We start from the raw sequence: 18,397 nt of genomic DNA on the forward strand, positions 1-18,397 counted from the left end.
ATTTTCTGTTACTTGGCTGTGTTTTGAAATGGAGATATAGCGATAGATTAAAATACAATAAACCAATCTACCTCCACTTGTTTTCACATTATCAAAATTGAATATTATTTCTGAACATTAATTCCAACTCTCACTCATACATACGCACTTTTAACATTAGGTAAACTCCCATATTTACCAGTGGACAAAATACCCACCTCCCTATTTCATTTTTAAAACAGTTTTATAGCCCCTAAAGAGAACTTTTGCCCTACGGATCCTGTTTTGCTGTCATTTTAAGAATTTAGCTATAGAAAAATAACAGGAGTGAGGGTTTTAGTTGCTCAACTGACCATTTGAGGGATATTATCTGACATTAAGATAAATGTTGACTAAATTATTGTAACACAACATTCTACTTACCAAAAAGCTTTTTTGTTTAAATACGTAAAATTCTTACTTATGTAAGTCTGTTTTTATATATTTCAGAAGCGTGGCTACTCTTAAATCAGACATATATAGTAGGGATTATACATGTAAAAAAAACTCATAATTTTTTTAGTTTCTATTCTTTAAATTAAACGTAACTTCTAATTAATATAATGATCTTTTAAATTGTAACCCTTAAAAAAGCACATGGCTTTTTTATCATACATAATATTGCCTGTTTAAATATAAAAATATCTTACTTTCTTAAACTTTGTAAATAGTTGTCCTTGCTTGTATACGAAACTGATTATTAATATTCCTGTTATTTAATTAAAGACAGTGCACGACAGCTGCAGCCATAGCCGCGCGACTTCTAGAATCATAAAAAATTGTTCAAATTTTGAATTCAACAACCAGAAGCCTTGCTTGTCCCAGTCACCCAAAGCCTCATTTAGCCACAGCCGCAGTCACCTGACCGAGCAGCCAAACGAATTTGTAAAAGCTTGGTAGAAAAAAATGCCGCCAACTGCCGCAGTCACTCGAAGCAACAATCTATGTCAGCAACTCTCAGCTTAATTAATATTTTTTGTTCATATCATAAGAAATCCCCGTACATTCAAATAGTGCATTACAGATGGACACACAGACAGACAAACACTTATAGATTAGCATTGCTACTAAAAAGGATTACAAAGTCTTGTATTTAATAAAAAATAAGCCCTTTTTTATACAAGCATACCAAATTAAAAACTTGGTGATCTGCGGTAAGCTGTCCATAATACGTTTCGTTAAATAGCTATTAAAAACTTGAAATGTGAATTTATAGAATGAAAAACTTGTAGTGTAGCTTTGATAAAAATATTTTTATCACTTAAAAGTCTAATAATATTACCATAGTTTTTAAAAGCGAGGCTTTTTAAAAATTGGGGTAGGTCCGTAAGTCCGTCTTGCCGTCTAAATTAACTAGGCATGTTAGAATTCTACTATCGATTTTAAACATGTTGATTTTTAAAGTTATTCAACAACAAATTTTTATGTGATATAATAATCCAATGGACCTGATTTTTAGAATACTGATTCCTAGAACAATAAAATACACTTTTATAAGCGAAGCATCTCTATAATCAATTCCCAAAGTGTAGGTATGTCCTTAATTATTGAAACAGTTTTTCAGCAAATTTAGTACAATTTTATATATTTATGTTCTGATTATTAAGTTCTGACACTCTACAAGTGTTAATGTTCGTTTGTCCTACTGTTTCAGAGCTTGGCTTTTATGGATGTTGACATCCTTGTTAAATTACAATTTCCAGGAAAAGCATTTGGAAAAATATTAAAAGGAAATGGAGTTGGGTTTCTAGTTACAAGGAATCTTTACACAAGATTTTAAACAACTAAATGTCTTTAAACATGGATGGTAACTGGACAAAGTGTCACTCTCAAAAATCAGCCATGTGACGTCATAAAAATCCATCTCTTTTTTTCTATGGTTTTTTTCCCACTTCTCCTCTTATCTCCCTCATTTTTATGACATCAAATGGGTGATTTTTTAGAAAACTTTGTCCAGTTACCATGGATGTCCAAGCTTTTTTTTCATGAGGGATAAAATGTCCGATTACAAAGGTTTGAGGGTGGTAATCTATTGTATTTTTATTCAAAATTTAGAGGGGGTTGGGAGACTATGGATTTTCAAATTTTGGTGGGTGTAAACACCCCCATAGACGTTTATTTCTTTCAAAAAAAATTGACCACATGTATGAAATTAAAAGGGTTTACATTATATCAATTACAACATAGAATAAAAACTCATAAAAGTGTTTCATAAAGCCTAAAAAAATCTAGGGACCTATGTTGAGCTTCCCTTAATATTAAAACTCAAACTTCCCAGTCAAGGACGTCCATGCTTTCTTAATTTGGGGGGGGGGGAGTTGTAAAAACTGAAAATTTTGGGGGTGCCTTTATATTATATGGGCAAGCTTATTTTTTCGGGGGGGGGGGGTATAATCACCCGTTTACCCTCCCCCTTGGACGTCACTGGGTCCATTGATATTAGACAGATCTTCTAAACATATCTGTAACTCCATTGTAATAATAGGATGGGCGGATTTGAACTATGATTGGATATATAAAAAAGGTGAAAATCATAATAATACATGTGTATTGCTTTGCCCACAATATAATGCATCATCGTTACAAGAATCCTATTTTAAACGCATAAAAATCAATAAAAAAGAACCTACCGACTGTAGGAAGAATTTAAGCCGCGATTGTTAAAATCGTTCTATATTTTATAAACTTGATGTAAATCAACATAGCGTGTATGTTATTTTAAATGTCTGGCCTTGACACTTTATATGATAAATTAGAATAGTTATTTCTCGCATAGTATTATAGACAGCTTTCCGTGGAAAGTAGAAAGTACGGATTGGCACTTATTATAGAAAAGCTTCGCTATCAAAATAAATATTACCTTTGAAACTTGGGTGACAAATTGATTGAGGGAGGATTCTTCTCGTTTTGAAGGGGATGGTGATTGGTCCCTATAAAAGTACCAATGTTAATGAGAGATAGAACAATAGCATAAAATATTATATTTCCTAAAATATAATATTTTACAACTGACAAAAGAGCTGAGTTTTAGTGGCCACTCGCACCAAGCAATGTGACTTACCTTAATTTTATATTAACCAATATACAGCGAGAATAGGATATAAGGGGATTTCTAGGGCTAATGAGAAGCTACACTGTACATGTATAATTTAATTTATATACATGAGAACCATATCGGTTTAGCGATTAGTACAAACGAAAGACTTTTCAGTAAAAACACAGAGACACAGAGAGAAAGACAGACTCACAGATAGACATACAGACAGTTAGACAGATAGACAGATAGATATACAGACAAACAGACACACAGACATCCTGTTACTATTATAAAAATGATTACCTGTAATATTGATCATAATTATTTCTGCTAATATATTTGCTTCCACCACTCTTCCTAAAAAATTGAAAAAGTAGTAAGATTTTTGTTTTTAACTTAAGAGTTTAATCTTTACTGAACCGATTGGGTTCCCCCCCCCTTTTCAGTGAAGCTTTATATAGGTTCCAGTATGTTTGTAAACTATTTCATTTTAAGCATTTAACTCATGGGATGGTTTTAAGTTATACAGTATAGAGCCTTTAAATGCCAAAGGCGCTGCCGCTAGTTATTATAAATGTAACATTCTGCTGCTATATCAGGCTTCTCATAATATGATTATAGAGAAACTTGAAGCTAGTGGACAATCGGATGTTTATATTACTAGTCCCCAAAGTTTTACGATAATGTTTTTTTATTCGTTGGCTTAACAACTTTGGGGACATTGAATTTTGATTGGTCGGTTCATTCAACCACTAATTGTTACAGGAGGGTAATTTTTTCAGCGGTTAGTAAGATGTTAAGCTTCATTAAGACAGAAAGACAGACGGACAGACATCGTTCTACTTTGCATTGTAGATTCATGAGATTATTATTCTCAAAATTCAGTTTTTTTTCTCTAAGAAAATGAATAAAAACTAAAGTTGGTGATTACAAAGCAAATTTTAATTTTCCCTAAAACTTTTTAGTAGCAAAGCTACTCTATAATTTGAAATGTCCGTCTGTATGTATGTCTGAAACGTTTTGGGGGAAACGTGATTTACGCGGCTTCTATAAAAGATAGACAGCTGAAATTTTAGGGATTAAATAAGTTATCATTCGTCATATTTTCATTAAGTTTCATTGAGATATGTCAATTAATTGGGGTGCTAGATCGATTCCTAGATTTTCAAGTTTTCATGATTTTCTCGATTCCTATTAAGGATAGAAGTCTAAAATTTTCAAGGATCAAATAAATTCAAATTCTGCACTCTTCTATAAAGTTTTGGTGAGATTTGCTTATTGGTTGGGGTGCTAGATCGATTCCTAGTTTTTTAAGTGTTCAAGCTTTTTTTCAACTCCTAGTCCAGATAGATGGCTGAAATTTTCAGGGATTGAATAAGTTTACATTTTACATAATTCCACAAAGTTTCATTAAGATTTACTTGGTTGTGGTGCTAGATCGATTCCTAGATTTGCACATTATTACATGAAAGGTTTCGTGATTTTATATAAATTTTTATTTTATATTTAAATACTCTATAGTTCATTCCGGATGTTCATGATTTTTTAGCTTTGCTACTTATGGAAGTTGCCATCCTTGTTTTTATTTGAGTCAACTTTTATGAAATTCTTTATGTCATAAATAAAAGAAAAATGTAACGCTGTCAAAAAAGAATGAGAAATTTTTTCCTTTATAACATATCTTAGTGCTATGGATAAGTGTTTTTTCTATGCACTAAAATGAACAAGTGACAAGTGCAATAACGGTAGAAATTACAATCATTGGACTTAAAAAATTACGTTAATTTCAAGGTATTACAAATAAATATTCAATATTAAACAGAACTGTAAAGCAGATATTATTCGCTTTTTTCTATCTTATTACGTAGTAAGTTTTTGTTGCTAACCAGTAACTCGATATAGTTATCCCTTTTAAGGTAAGTTTTAGATAGGTCCCAGCATGATTTAAAGCTATTTTTCCATTCCTAAATTTTCTTCTATGTAATTTTTAAATTTACCTTAGTAGTTAAAATATCTATTTAATAGCGGATACGCATAGTAAAGACTTCAAGAGAAACACCGTTCAATCAAAAATGCGTTGTTGAAATGAATAAAAATTACCTCTTTACAGCATCTACACGTCTTCTCTGTCCCTTCCTACGCCTCCTGGGACGCTTTCTAAAAATATAAAGGATCTTAAAAATAAAGGGCTTTATTTTGTTGGAGAAAAGAAAAAAAACTAACCCACTGTCACATTGCTTTCAATTCCAGATTTTAAAAAAGGATCTCAATAACCTCTGAACCGATATGGTTTTTTCTTTTAAGAGTAGCTTCTCATTGATCCTTGGAAGGTTCATAACTATTTGGGGAGGGGGGGGGGGAGCACTACCCACCCCAACCCAAAAAAAGCCACTAGTATCTTTTAAATCACCTGAAGTTTGGGAAATGGTTTGGAGGGGGCAGGGGCAGAGGAGAATTAAAGCCAGGAGTAGAAGATCTTGGCATCGCAAGGGGAGGTGGACCTCCGCTACCCCCTGATAAGCCAAGGGGACGCATACCTGAAAAATTAAATAATGATGAAATAAGACCAATACTTCTTTTAGTGTGAAAATGGAGACTCTACAAAGTGTCCGAAAAAATGAGCCTTGTGACGTCAATAGATCCATCTCTTTTTAAGGGGTTTCCATTCCCACTTCCGCACTCATCTCTCCCTTTTATGACGTCACACGGCTCATTTATTCGGACAATTATTTGTGGTTGCAGTAAAAAAATGAATTGATGTTTAGTAGATAAGGCTAAACTAAAATATGAAATTTCAGTAGTTTCTATCAAAACAACTAGCGATCATAAAATTATAAAAAGTTTGTTTTGTTTTTGTAAATGAAAGGACAAGAAATTTTTAAATTTTGTTTTACATATTTCTTCGGATTTATTGTGAATAATTACATCAAATTTAAATTTGAGCATCCAGTATGTAATTTACTTTGACTGTTTGCCTCTCAATCATTCTACAAAATATAAATATTAAATGTTTAAAAGAATAATTTTAAACATGTCTCCATGTTCTTTAAGTCTACTTTTCAGTTTTCTTATCATTTTTTATTGTGCTGCTCTACTTATGGATGTTGTCATCTTTGTTTTTTTATTTCAATTTCCACTTCACCTGTAAATCTCACGTCTCCATTACGATTATCCAATTTTGGTGGTAAGGGTCTGCCTGCAGAACCTGAAATAAAAATGAATAAATCATCCTATTAGTTTCAAACTTATCTATTCTGTATAAGTATTGCAAATCTATCTCCCCCTAGAAGTTTTTTTTTGTTGGGGAGTATTGTCCCCTAAAACTTCTGATTTTTACAAATCCACCTTAGGTATTTTTTTAATTTCTCACCCAATTGTTGCTTTTAACCCACCCCCTAAGAAAATAAGAAAATTTAAATGGTGTAATTTAAAACCCCTTTCAAAATGTAAATCCCACCCCCCCCCCCCCAAAAAAAAAGCTATAATATCCTTTATTATTTTTAATCAAAAGTGTCTGTCTAATAAACTTGTTATTACTTCACAATCAGAGAGAGAGAGAGAGAGCGGACAATGAGTTGCTTATTACACTAGTCCCCAATGTCTTACAGTAGCGTTTTCGGGTATAGTCCTTTCCACGACATCCCTCCATAAGGAGCGATTCTTCGTATTTTTAAAATGGCTTTTTATAGGTTATTTTAGGTTAGGTTAGGTTATATTGTGTTAGGTGATTGCCCCACAGGGTTAGGTAATTAGCCCCGCAGGGTTAGAGCCCCCCGCAGGGGCTAGAAATAGGAGAAAAGCTACTGTGAAAATCGCTCCTTATGGAGGGATGTCGTGGAAAGGACTATACCCGCGTTTTCTCTCAACCCCTTTGGGGACTTTTTAATAATTTTAGTAAGATGATTTATTAAGTTGAGTGTTCAAACGTTTCCACACCTAATTGTAATCTACGAAATGGAGGTAATTGTGAGTGTCATCATTGGGGATGTACATTGTAGATTTATCATTAATTGTCCTATCCCTTTATATTCCTGATTCGCAACGCATAAACTTATCTAATTTTGTCGTTTATATAATCTGTTAAAAAGTTGCAAAATGTTTTTAAAAGTTTAATCCTTTAATATCCTCTGTAAAAATATTGTGCCATCATGAATAATTTTATCAAAATGATAAAGTGCTAGCGGCTGTGCCTCAAGTTCATAGGGGCGTTGCATTCAAATGGGTAAGAAGAGGGCAAATAAAACCTTAGATTATATCTAGACTAAAATTAATCAATAAAATAGCCTTAATTCAGTTAATTTCCCCCGAATATTAAAATAAAATCATAAAATCCATACCAGTTTTGTTAGCTAGTGAGTAGTGATTCAGCCCGCCAAGGCTGGTTTTAATCTTATAATTTTCCATTCCCATATAAACAACCCCTTAAATAGTGGATGTAAATATTCATTTATTTCCCTGGTATCTCATTTATATCCCTGGTATGATTTTAGAAGATTTTTAATTTTTTTTGGAAGATTTTAGAATTTTTATTAATTACTAAAAGAAAGAAAAATTATACCAGGGAAATAAATGAAATTTAAAAACCAAAATTAAACCAAATTTTACTAGCATAAAAATGAGTTTTTGTTTAAATGAGAATGATATTCCTGTCCAGTATTTTGTTTAGGAATGAATATTTCTTACCCTCGTGAATAAATGATGACCTATCGGTCCATCATTTATTCCCTCGGGTAAGAAATATTCATTCCTAAACAAAAAACTGGACAGGAATACCCCATTTTAATGGCGATGGTACAAAAAGTATATTTTACAAAATATTTACTATTACAAAAGATTTACCCCTACAAAAGATCTACTCCTACAATAGGTTACAAATCTACTATATAAATTACCATTATATTTGAAGTGGTGATTTCTAGGACGATAGGGATCCAAATAAAAAGTGATACATCTCTACAACCAAGTTTAAATACAACTTTAGCATGTTCATACTGTATATCTTGTATATTATTTATCAAACGACAAAATAATTTTTTGCTGAGATTTCGAAACAAAATTCTTTTTCTTTAACGTTACATATGCAGTTATTTGATTTTTGAACTTTGTTTTGCGGGTATTGTCATCCTTGTTAAGGCTAAAAAAAGTTAAAAATCTTAGATTTTTTCCTAAAATGAGATTTTAAGATGTCTCTAACTTTTTTGTTATCAACAGACAGACAAAATGTCAAAAGGTCTATTATAGAGTAGCTGCGCTACCAAACAAAAACTTACCTTGCAAACAACATCCAACTAACAACCAACCATTGATTGCACGACCTTTGGCTGAGAATTCCTAACTGAGCATGGTAATAAGTTGCGCCTGTTTATGGACCAATGCATTACCCCTACTCTAACTATTTATTTCGCGCACCTGACATAGCAGTAGTATGATCCATTTTAACGTCAGGCCGAGATTCGAACCATGGTCGCGGATTTTTAAATAAAAACTTACCCTGACTAAAAACATACACCTCATCCTTATCCCTCGGTTTATTTGTCTGCTTGAAGCGGCCGTTGTCGACATACGGATACGAATCCGCTTCCCTGTCAGGCACAGGTCTGTAGTCCCGCGGCGGAGGATAGGTGTCCGGTGGTCCAGCCGGCCTAAGGAGCACGAGAGGATGATTTACTTATTGAATAATAAAAAACTAGAGACTACGCCCCTAGATGCCTCTGGTTGCACTTTAAATGTTTTTTTTTATTTATATTTCAAATATGTCTATGTTGCGTTGAACTCTCTACGTAAAATCGAGAAAAGTAAAAAAATCGATTTTTTTCTCTTGGGAAGGTGGTGGTACCCTCCCACAAAAACCTTCTCGGGACCTATGAGAAGCTACCCTGTTAAGGAGAACCCGATAGGTTCAGCGGTTGGCGAGATCCTTCGGTACAAACAAACATCCTGTTACTTTATAAGGACTAGCGGCTGGGTCCCTAATATCGAGGTATATTCGAATGGATATGAAAGGGCATAAAAATAGTTTAAAACCACACAACGACTTTTTTATATGAATGAAATAGCCTAAAACCATCCCAGGACATATAAGAAGCTTCAATCTAAATGAAAACCATATCGGTTCAGCGGTTAGTGAAATCCTTCGCTACAAACAAAAAAGCCTATCTATAATACAAAAACCTTTGCCTAACTTTTTTTACAGGGGTTGCATACACACCATTCATAATAAAATAACAATTCTCTTGTTGTATGTATTAATAATAAAACCTTCTAAATTTCACACCCCCCACGATTTTGGGGTGACATAATTTTCGTGTCCTCTTGTTAAAATCCTGTACATGCTATTGGTCTCACTGCTTTTTATTGTACCCTTTTTTCTAGTGTCTCGAGTTTTTAAAATATCTTTAAGCGGTTTATTTACCAAGATATAAATAATAAAGTGATTTAAAACCAAATATTATAATATATATTATTTCATAAGCATGGTTTTTGTGGTTATCTATCTTGCACGTTTTAAAATGTTTTTAGTAGCAAGGACGTCCATGATCGGAATAAAAGGGATGATTACCCCCCGAAATATTTTTTTTGGAAATAACATTGATTTAACCCTTCCCCTCCCATAAAATCTCCTCTCCCCGAACTCTGACATTTCCCCAAAAATTTTGTTGCATATTTTAAGCAGCGCAATTGACCCCCCCCCCCCCCAAAAAAAAATAAATAAATAAAAGCTGGACATCCTATGATCCTCGATTCATAAGCCATTTACCATAAATATCATAAACAGTTATCTAAGTAATAATAAAAAAAAATTCATTAAAACAGCAATCGATATAAAATTACTTAGATATATAGACAAAAGAAAATTTTTCATCTATTTTTTGTTGCTCATATGGACCTCAATTATTGATCAGTCCATTCCTCCAGTAGAAAAGGATGGAATGGGGTTATGTGGGTGGATGTGGGGTATCGTCATTTTAGCCACTTTATTAGAGTACATAGAAATCTGGTGCAATATCCAAGTAATTATACATCCATTAAAACAGCACAAGAAAAGTCAATTTTAAGTAAATCATGGTTTTTCCTTGAGTTAGGGGTGTAGGTTTCAGGGGGTGGGCGTTTGACAGTTTGATATGGCTCTGATATAGGTCTAACATTACAAAATAGATATTATTTCATTTATTTACGTAGAAAATAGAGTGGAAATTGGGCTGTTTATTTACTATTCCCCTAAGTTATATAATGACGTTTTCTTATGGGATGGCTTAACAACTTTAGGGACTTGGATTAGATTTTACTTGTTTGGTTCATTAAGTTTAGCATCCTAACGTTTAACCGTTAATTGAAAATACAGAATGGGTAATTTGGTACATAAATCTATCGGCCATTGTCTTATCCCTTAAAATCCTAGATGTTAAGAAAAATAGAACTCTATAAGTATGGTAACTAAGTAGAGCAAAATCGGTTTAGCGGTTACCTAGAACTTAAGCTTCAGACGGACGGACAGACATCGTCCTACTTTATATTAAAGATTCTCATATAATTTTAGCCATACAAATTTCTTTTTAAAAATATATCTATTCCTTTGATTCGTCGGATATTTTTCTGGCTTGACGGGTCTTAAATTTTGGGGGTTGAAGTACTCCTTTCTGATTCCCCCCGGGGGGCCTATAGCCCCAGGAACTCTTGTAGATTCAGGGCTTCTGGGGGGCAGCGGGGGTGGGGTGTAGACGGGAGGCTTGTAGACACTGTCGATACTACTTCCAGGTCTAGGTTTAACAGAGATATGCAAATATGGAATACTTATTTATCGGTCTTATTATAGACAGTCTTCCGCAGATATTAAAATGAAAAATTATAATATTTTACCCACTTTTGTTAGCTCCAAGGGGCCAAAGAACCCATCTAACCAAGCTGGTTTAAATGTTTTACTTTTCATTTTCATATTCGTAGAAAATTGTCTGTAACACGATGTTACTGATTTTTATTTTGACTGAGAACCAGTTCCCATCCAGCGGATATTAAACGGATTGGAAGCCATAATGGAAAAATGTTACTGCATATTATGTCAATTTCAACTAGTTTTTGTCTTACCTATACTGAAAAACTATAAAACACATTTTTTTTCTGGGACACCCTGCATAATCATATTTTTCTGGGACACCCTGCGTAATCATATTTTCTGGGACACCCTGCATAATCATATTTTCTGGGACACCCTACATAATTATATTTTCTGGGAGACCCTGCATAATCATATTTTTCTGGGACACCCTGCATAATCATATTTTCTGGAACACCCTGCATAATCATATTTTCTGGGACACCCTGCATAATCATATTTTCTGGGACACCCTGCATAATCATATTTTCTGGGACACCCTGCATAATCATATTTTCTGTCGCATATATTCCAATTGTTTTTTTGTCTGTCTGTAAGTCTAATGATACATATTGTTTCACTAATTTGATTTCTTTTTATCTTTTTTTTTTATAAATAAAAATGCTGTCTGTTTTTCAATACATATTGTTGAAATCAGTGTTGTAGGGGATTGTAGGGGAAGGGGGGAGTTCAACCCCATGCCAACCAAAGAGGTGGATAAACTTTCCTAGAATCTCAACCCCCCCCCCCCTTTGAATAGGTATATATCTCAACCCCATATAACAAACAAGTCACACACACACCCCTCCAAGGCACAATCCTGTGCATGCCGCTTGTTAAAGAACTTTATGATAGTTATTTATCCCATCGTATTATATACAGCTTTCAACGGATATCAAATCGAAAAATTATAGGATTTAAGTCAGTTTTGTTAACCCAAGGGGCCGAAGTCTTGGGATAACAAATCATGGTATTATTTTTATGATTTTGTTTTTAATATTCGTGGTAAATTGTCTGAAATACGATGCAATACATTTTTCAATATGGCTCAGAACTGATTCTTTTACATCGGATATTAAGTTATACTGAAATATACCTCAAATTATTTGAAGGTCTTGGATTTGCGGATTCTTGACTGGGATGGAAGAAATCTAAAACAAAATTAATTTACAAATACGTACTGGCAATTATTAATTTTAATATATAAGTACATTTGAAAAACTAAGGTTTTCATTCTTAAACGTCTTTTAAACTCTTTTGATATTTTAAACCAAATTATTCATAAGTTACAACCAGGGAAAAGTTAATGTGATTCTGACAAACAATTCTAAAGGAAAATTTCCCCACAACTCCCTTCCCCTTTTCCTCCCCTACTTACCCACCCCTCTTCAGTTACATAAAAACAAGATATACATAAACCTTACTTCCAACGGTTTCGTGATTTTTTGTAGAATCAAATGTTAAAATAGCTAGGCCTGGTTACAACAAAGTAATATAAAAATAACGCAAATTAGTTAATTAAATGGGTAGCACTAAGTTATCTTAACAAATTGTAATACTTAGGAGTAACAGGATGGCCATTACAGATATTACAGATAATTCTTAATTAACAGGACATGTGTCTGTCTATGTATGTGTAGCTAAGGATCTCGCTAACCAATAGATCGTTTTGGGTTTCCTTTACAGGGAAGCTTCCTATAAGTCCAGGAAAGGGTTTACAACTATTTTAGGGGATGATTGAATTTTTACTTTTTTAAAAACTAAGATTGATATTCAGGGTGTTTATTCCCCCCCCCCCCCCCCTCCTCCAAACCCCACAATCTTCTTGCTAGTACCCAAAGTCAGTCAGAACCTGCACATTCCCTTTAAGCTAGTACCCAAAGTGTGAAACCCCTAAAAATTGAATATTCGATCCATTGTCCCCTCCCTTACTCCCTGCAAAAAATCCCTAATTACAATATCCACATATTCTATATCCATTAAAATACAAGAACGACTGCGTGCATAAGTAGGGAAGGTTTCTTAGAACAATGCTATTATGAGACATCATATAATATTGTTAACAAGTTACTATCAGGGATAAAAGGGATAAGATAATGGACGATAAATTGATGTACATTCCCAATGATGATACACACATCTCTTCTGTAGATTTCAATTAGTGGTTGAAACTTAATGAACCGACCAATCTAAATTCAATAAAAGTCCTCAAAGTTACTGAGCCAACTAATAAGTAAACGTTATTATAAAACTTTGGGGACTAGTGTAATAAACAACCCAATATACCCTATATCCCTGTTATCTTTGAACTGATATTAAAGTTCCCTAAGTTGAACTAATGACTAAAAAAAACATATAAAAATGGACACACACTCAAAAGATAGTTGAAGATTATAGAGTAGGTTCGCTACTTATTATAAATTAGTAGGTAGACAGAATAAATGTGTTTTCTTGTAATACATTATAAAAGTACTCACATATGTCTATCTATCTACATATTTTTACCCCTTACGTAAAATGTATGGTGGTTTACCTTAAAGTGCCTAGCGAGCACATAACCCCCCCCCCCCCTCCCAATTTTTAAAGAAACTGAAAATAAAGTTGGCTATTTTTCTTTATACTTAACCTCTTCAGGGAACCCTTAGCCTGTACCCAATATAACCTAACCTAATCTGACCTAAAATAAAACACAAACATCCTTCTTTTAGTTTGAATTTAATAAAAAATAAGGAGGGAGGGGAGGGTTGGCTGTGCTCGACAAGACACTTTAAGGGACACAGTCAAATGTACTTAGATCACTAGATATTTATATAAAATATAATTTATAAATCTAGTTAACAATGTTACATTATGTTTTATCTGTCTATATTAATGTCTTCTCTTTTTAGTAACGAAGCTACTCTATAATTCAAACATCCGTCAGTCTGTCCGTAACGGTTAGCTCTTTTCGTAATTCTAGGCATGTTAGAACTGTCCTATCGATCTTAAACTTGCATGATGATTCCTGTGGTAGTTAGGTACGATATAGAAAGCGTAGCAACTGTATAATCTTTACCAGAATATCTAGGGACGTCCAAACGGGGGGAGGGGGGTAAAGGGTAAAGGCGACCCTAAATTTTTTATCTTGAATTTTACCCCCTTCCACCAAAATAAAAAAAGCTTAGACGTACTTGAGAATGTCCGTACGTCCATTTTAAACATGTTGATTTTTAACTTTTTTTAACAACAAATTTTTATGTGATATAATCATTCGATTGATCTGATTTTTGGAGTACTGATTCCTATTACAATAAGGTATAATATCATAAGCGAAGCATCTCTATAATCACGTCCTAAAATGTCAGTTTGTCCTTAAACAGTATTTTGTATTTAAAAAGCTTTGCAACAAAGTTACGTACAATTTTTTCAAAACTTATATATTTATATTTTACATATTCAGTTCTACAAGAGTTAATGTTCGTCTGTCTAGGTTTCAGAGCTCCGCTTTTATGGATGTTGTCATCCTTGTTATAATTAGGTTCTTAGTAAAAGGAAATTAGAACAGAAATCGCTGGAAGATTTGTTTAACTTTTTTATATAGTTTTTGCAACAAATATAATAGGGGTAATTTAATGTTTTATTCGTACTTTCTTGGTTTGTACTCTAAACAAACTTTTGAACTACATTTAAAAACTCTATCTAAATTACTAACTCCTATTCTAGCATTTAACTTGAAATATATTTCTTTACCTGGAAAGTCAACTGGCGGCGGGAGAGGTTCCGGCATCTGCGGCGATCCGGAGGCGGCCGTTTCATCAAAAGTAATTCGCCTGTTATCACCATCACCGCCAAAGTTACCGCCACCACCGCTGCCAAAGAAACCAAAATCGCTGCCGCCAAAACCAAATCCATCGCTGTCACTAGCTGGTCGACGATTTGAGGAGTAGCCGCCTTGCGGCTGCCTACTGCTGCTATCGCTGAATGGGGATGGGGATGAAGAGAAGGGGAAACCGCTGCCGTCATTTGACCAGGAATTTTCATTCTAGAAAAAAACTAAAAATAATTTAAATACGTAATCCACTTTGGTGCATTTTTGTTGGACCATTAGAATGAATGGTAAATCTTTTTCAAAATTTCTTAAAACAAACACTTAAATGAAGCTACTTATATTTAATCTTTCTACAAAATATGATTATTAAAATTACAAAATTATCTTTCTGTTCAATATTAATACATATAATTAATTTTGTCTGTAGCTTAAGACTGAATTGAATGAGTTCTGCTTTTTAGGAGAGCTTCACTTATGTTCCAGGATGGTTTTATGCTATTTTTCAATCCACTTTCTTTCCCATTTAAATGAAAAAATGTATATACCTGATTATAAGGCCTGTCATTGTATTGTCCTCCATAGGGTGACCCTGTTTCTCCTCTAAAATAAGTGAAAATAAAGGGAGGAGTTATTTTTTTTTCGTATTTTTGTTTATTACTTTAGGTGATGTAAATGTTAGTTTAGGTTCCAAAGGTAGCTCGGTTAGAAACCCCCTCGCAGAACATATCAGAAAAAAATACCCCTCACCACATAAAGAAGGTAAAAAGAGAGGAAACTAGAAAAATTCAGAATAACAAGGGAAGGTAGAAATAAGCATTTCATGCCTACAACTAGTGGACAGACTGACACAGTTAATGTGTAGAGTAACTATTCTATTATGAATACAAATTTTAACTTACCTAAGATTATTCTGAAAAGCTGAATCACTAGAAATTCTATCCTCTGAAATAATTTGTTAGAAAATATTTACAATAAAATATAAAATTTTATTATTAGGTATGTACTTTGAATATTTTTTTACAGGATGTGAAGTAAAAAAAAGACAAATTAATCATCTTAATTGTTTTTAAAGCTATGATAAAGGGGTAATTTCTTGTGTATTTTCCGTAGATTTATGTGTAACGTTTAGTCAAATGCACTTATTAAGTCAAACTGTTCTCAATTATGACCATTTCATTTATATACACTTGGTTATAATTAAGAACACGTTGACTTAATAAATACATTTGACTACAACTTCACTTTACGGAATTACGCGAAAATATTACCCTCTTTATTTCTTTTTGATGTAGAAAAAGCTATTTATTACCGGTGTTTGAATATTACAAAAACTTCTTAATTTGTCCCTCTCTGTTAGCAATTATCATGAAGGGTTAAAATTTGATTTTAAGGGTGATTCTAACAGGGCTAACGGACAACTACTTTGTATAGAAAAACTTTGCTGAAACAAAATGAACTTACCTCCTGTACTTCCCTTTTTGGTAAATGGGCTGAAAAAAAATTGAAATGATAAAATATGGTGTGTATACATTTAAGCACATGCATTCAATTTGTAAAGCATTATTACTGCAATAACACAAACATCCCCCCCCCCCATTGTTTCACTCTCATTGAGAATTGCTTTTTTATACTATTGTTCAAATGTAAAAAAATATTTTAACTTTTATAGTATATAATATACTAGAGGCCACGCCCCCTAGAGGCCTCTAGGGGCACTTGAGGAGGGGAGTGTCGAATATGATAACCCAATTTATTATTTTAGATTTTAAAAGAAAAAAAAAAGAAAATTTGGGGGAGGGGGGTATTTTTTTGGGGGGGGGGGGGAAGCACAATTATTTTCTATTTTTTTATTACTGTAACAACACAAATTTTCCATCTTCCCTCATTGTTTCACTACCATTGCGCAATCCTAGTTTAATTGCTTTCTTATACCTCTGAAACACTATGTTTATGTAAAATTAAAGGTTATTGAGTGCACACAAAATTATTTTTTTTACTTAGACTTATTTACCTTTCAAAAATTCAAACTTTTCAAGGAAAAAATAAATCTTTAATATTATTACTTTTATAGTCTGTAATACATAATAATTGTAAAATAAGACATGATGATTAAAGATTTTAGCACTCATTAATTTCAATTAATTTTGTCTCTTGTAAAGAAGTGACTTAAGCTAAATTATCTTGGTCGTTTTTTTTATTAAAAGGTCCGTCCGTCCGTCACAAAGGGATAGCTTTTTTCGTTAATTTAGGCATGTTAGAATAGTCCTATCGATTTCAAACTTTGCATGGTGATTCCTTTAGTAGTTAGGTACGATTTAGAAAGCGTAGCAACTCTATATGTCCATAAACATTATCCTGTATCAAGCAGTTTTTTAACAAATTTACTTACAATTTTGCTCCGATTCTTATACATTTATATTCTGATTATTCAGTACTGACACTATATAAGTGTTAATGTCCGTTTGTCCTACCGTTTCAGTGCTTCGCTTTTATGGATGTTGTCATCCTTGTTAAAATTACATTTCCTAGAAAAAGTAATTTAACAAATCTTCATAAAATAATAAAAAAAATGAAAACAAGAATGACAATGTCCTTAGGAGCAAAGCTTACTACTAGGCGTATAATTATTTAATTAAAAAGATTCCTCAAAAGTATTTTCATCAATTGGATTTTACACTTTTACCCAATGTTTTATATCCACCTTATTCTTTGGGTACTGTACATACATTTTATTAGTTGGTCCCAAACTAAATAGTTGAGTCTAAACTTTTCAACAAATAATTTTAATACAGAGAACTGGTAAATTTGTTTAACATCATTGGGAACAAATGTCTTGTCCATTGTCTTATCACTAAAGATTTCTTCTTTGCTAAGAGATCTGATCTTATAGTTAAATTAACTATTCTATCCCTTACTTAGAGACATACAGAATTAATACCCATATTGTAGAAAAATGCTGCTTTTAGAGTCTCCAATGAATTTGTACAAAATGAATGTTTTTCTCTTGATATTTAAAAAGGAAAGGTTATAAACTTATAAATAAAAGTAACACGCGTCTGTCTGTCTGTCTAACTAAATACTCGGCCAATACAAAATCTTTGTATTGGTCCCGGGAAGGTTATTATTTGAAGGTTTACATTTGCTTTCCCTGCTTTAAAAAATACTTCTTTTTGAAGCCAAGAGGGTAGATCTTCCCCCATTCTCCGAATTACCTTTTGAGTCCTTCAGGGTCGTAGCAACTAGTTTTTATATATTAAACTTCAGTCATATTAAAGTTGCTTAGCAGGTATAGTCAATAAATCTCACCTTGTAAAAACCAATGGAGCTCGTTCTGTGCTTGGTTTATTATTTTTCTCATAATCAAAATCTCTTCGATTATCCTGAATTAAAATTAATAAATATTTGTTAATCTTTTGAAAATATAAAAATTTGTTACAAAACATCTTCTTGAAACATGTCAAAATAGTGACTAAAGCATCAAAAAACACATATTAAATTTTTCTATTAAACGTGTAATAAACAATTTGCTGGAAAATCTGTACATACATTAAACATATTAAAACACACAAGGACGATTAAGTAATTTAGTAGCGTTTTACAAAAATGATAATTAAAAACTAAAACACCTTAAACCCCTTTTGACTTAATATTGTTATCTCCAATG

At 32.9% G+C, this 18,397-nt stretch overlaps 2 protein-coding genes across 2 annotated transcripts in view; both read right to left on the reverse strand.

Annotated features, from left to right (window-relative positions):
- Window positions 1–9,266, reverse strand: part of LOC145335232 (uncharacterized) — a 31,096-nt gene extending 21,830 nt beyond the window's left edge. The window contains exons 1-7 of the mRNA XM_080180966.1: window positions 9,247–9,266; window positions 8,546–8,697; window positions 6,198–6,260; window positions 5,466–5,592; window positions 5,156–5,212; window positions 3,359–3,412; window positions 2,879–2,948 (exon numbers count right to left, since the gene is read on the reverse strand). Coding sequence (XP_080037092.1) covers window positions 2,879–2,948; window positions 3,359–3,412; window positions 5,156–5,212; window positions 5,466–5,592; window positions 6,198–6,260; window positions 8,546–8,697; window positions 9,247–9,266 — 543 coding nt within the window. The remainder of the gene's footprint in view (window positions 1–2,878; window positions 2,949–3,358; window positions 3,413–5,155; window positions 5,213–5,465; window positions 5,593–6,197; window positions 6,261–8,545; window positions 8,698–9,246) is intronic.
- An 803-nt stretch (window positions 9,267–10,069) lies between these two features.
- Window positions 10,070–18,397, reverse strand: part of LOC145335233 (protein Skeletor, isoforms B/C-like) — a 111,557-nt gene continuing 103,229 nt past the window's right edge. Inside the window, exons 37-44 of the mRNA XM_080180967.1 lie at window positions 18,040–18,113; window positions 16,195–16,223; window positions 15,633–15,675; window positions 15,279–15,333; window positions 14,655–14,946; window positions 12,022–12,076; window positions 10,627–10,812; window positions 10,070–10,193 (exon numbers count right to left, since the gene is read on the reverse strand). Of these exons, the coding sequence (XP_080037093.1) occupies window positions 10,070–10,193; window positions 10,627–10,812; window positions 12,022–12,076; window positions 14,655–14,946; window positions 15,279–15,333; window positions 15,633–15,675; window positions 16,195–16,223; window positions 18,040–18,113 (858 nt within the window). The remainder of the gene's footprint in view (window positions 10,194–10,626; window positions 10,813–12,021; window positions 12,077–14,654; window positions 14,947–15,278; window positions 15,334–15,632; window positions 15,676–16,194; window positions 16,224–18,039; window positions 18,114–18,397) is intronic.

The sequence above is a fragment of the Acartia tonsa genome, chromosome 13, assembly GCF_053477335.1.
Source record: "Acartia tonsa isolate MP-2025a chromosome 13, ASM5347733v1, whole genome shotgun sequence".
Taxonomy (NCBI): domain Eukaryota; kingdom Metazoa; phylum Arthropoda; class Copepoda; order Calanoida; family Acartiidae; genus Acartia; species Acartia tonsa.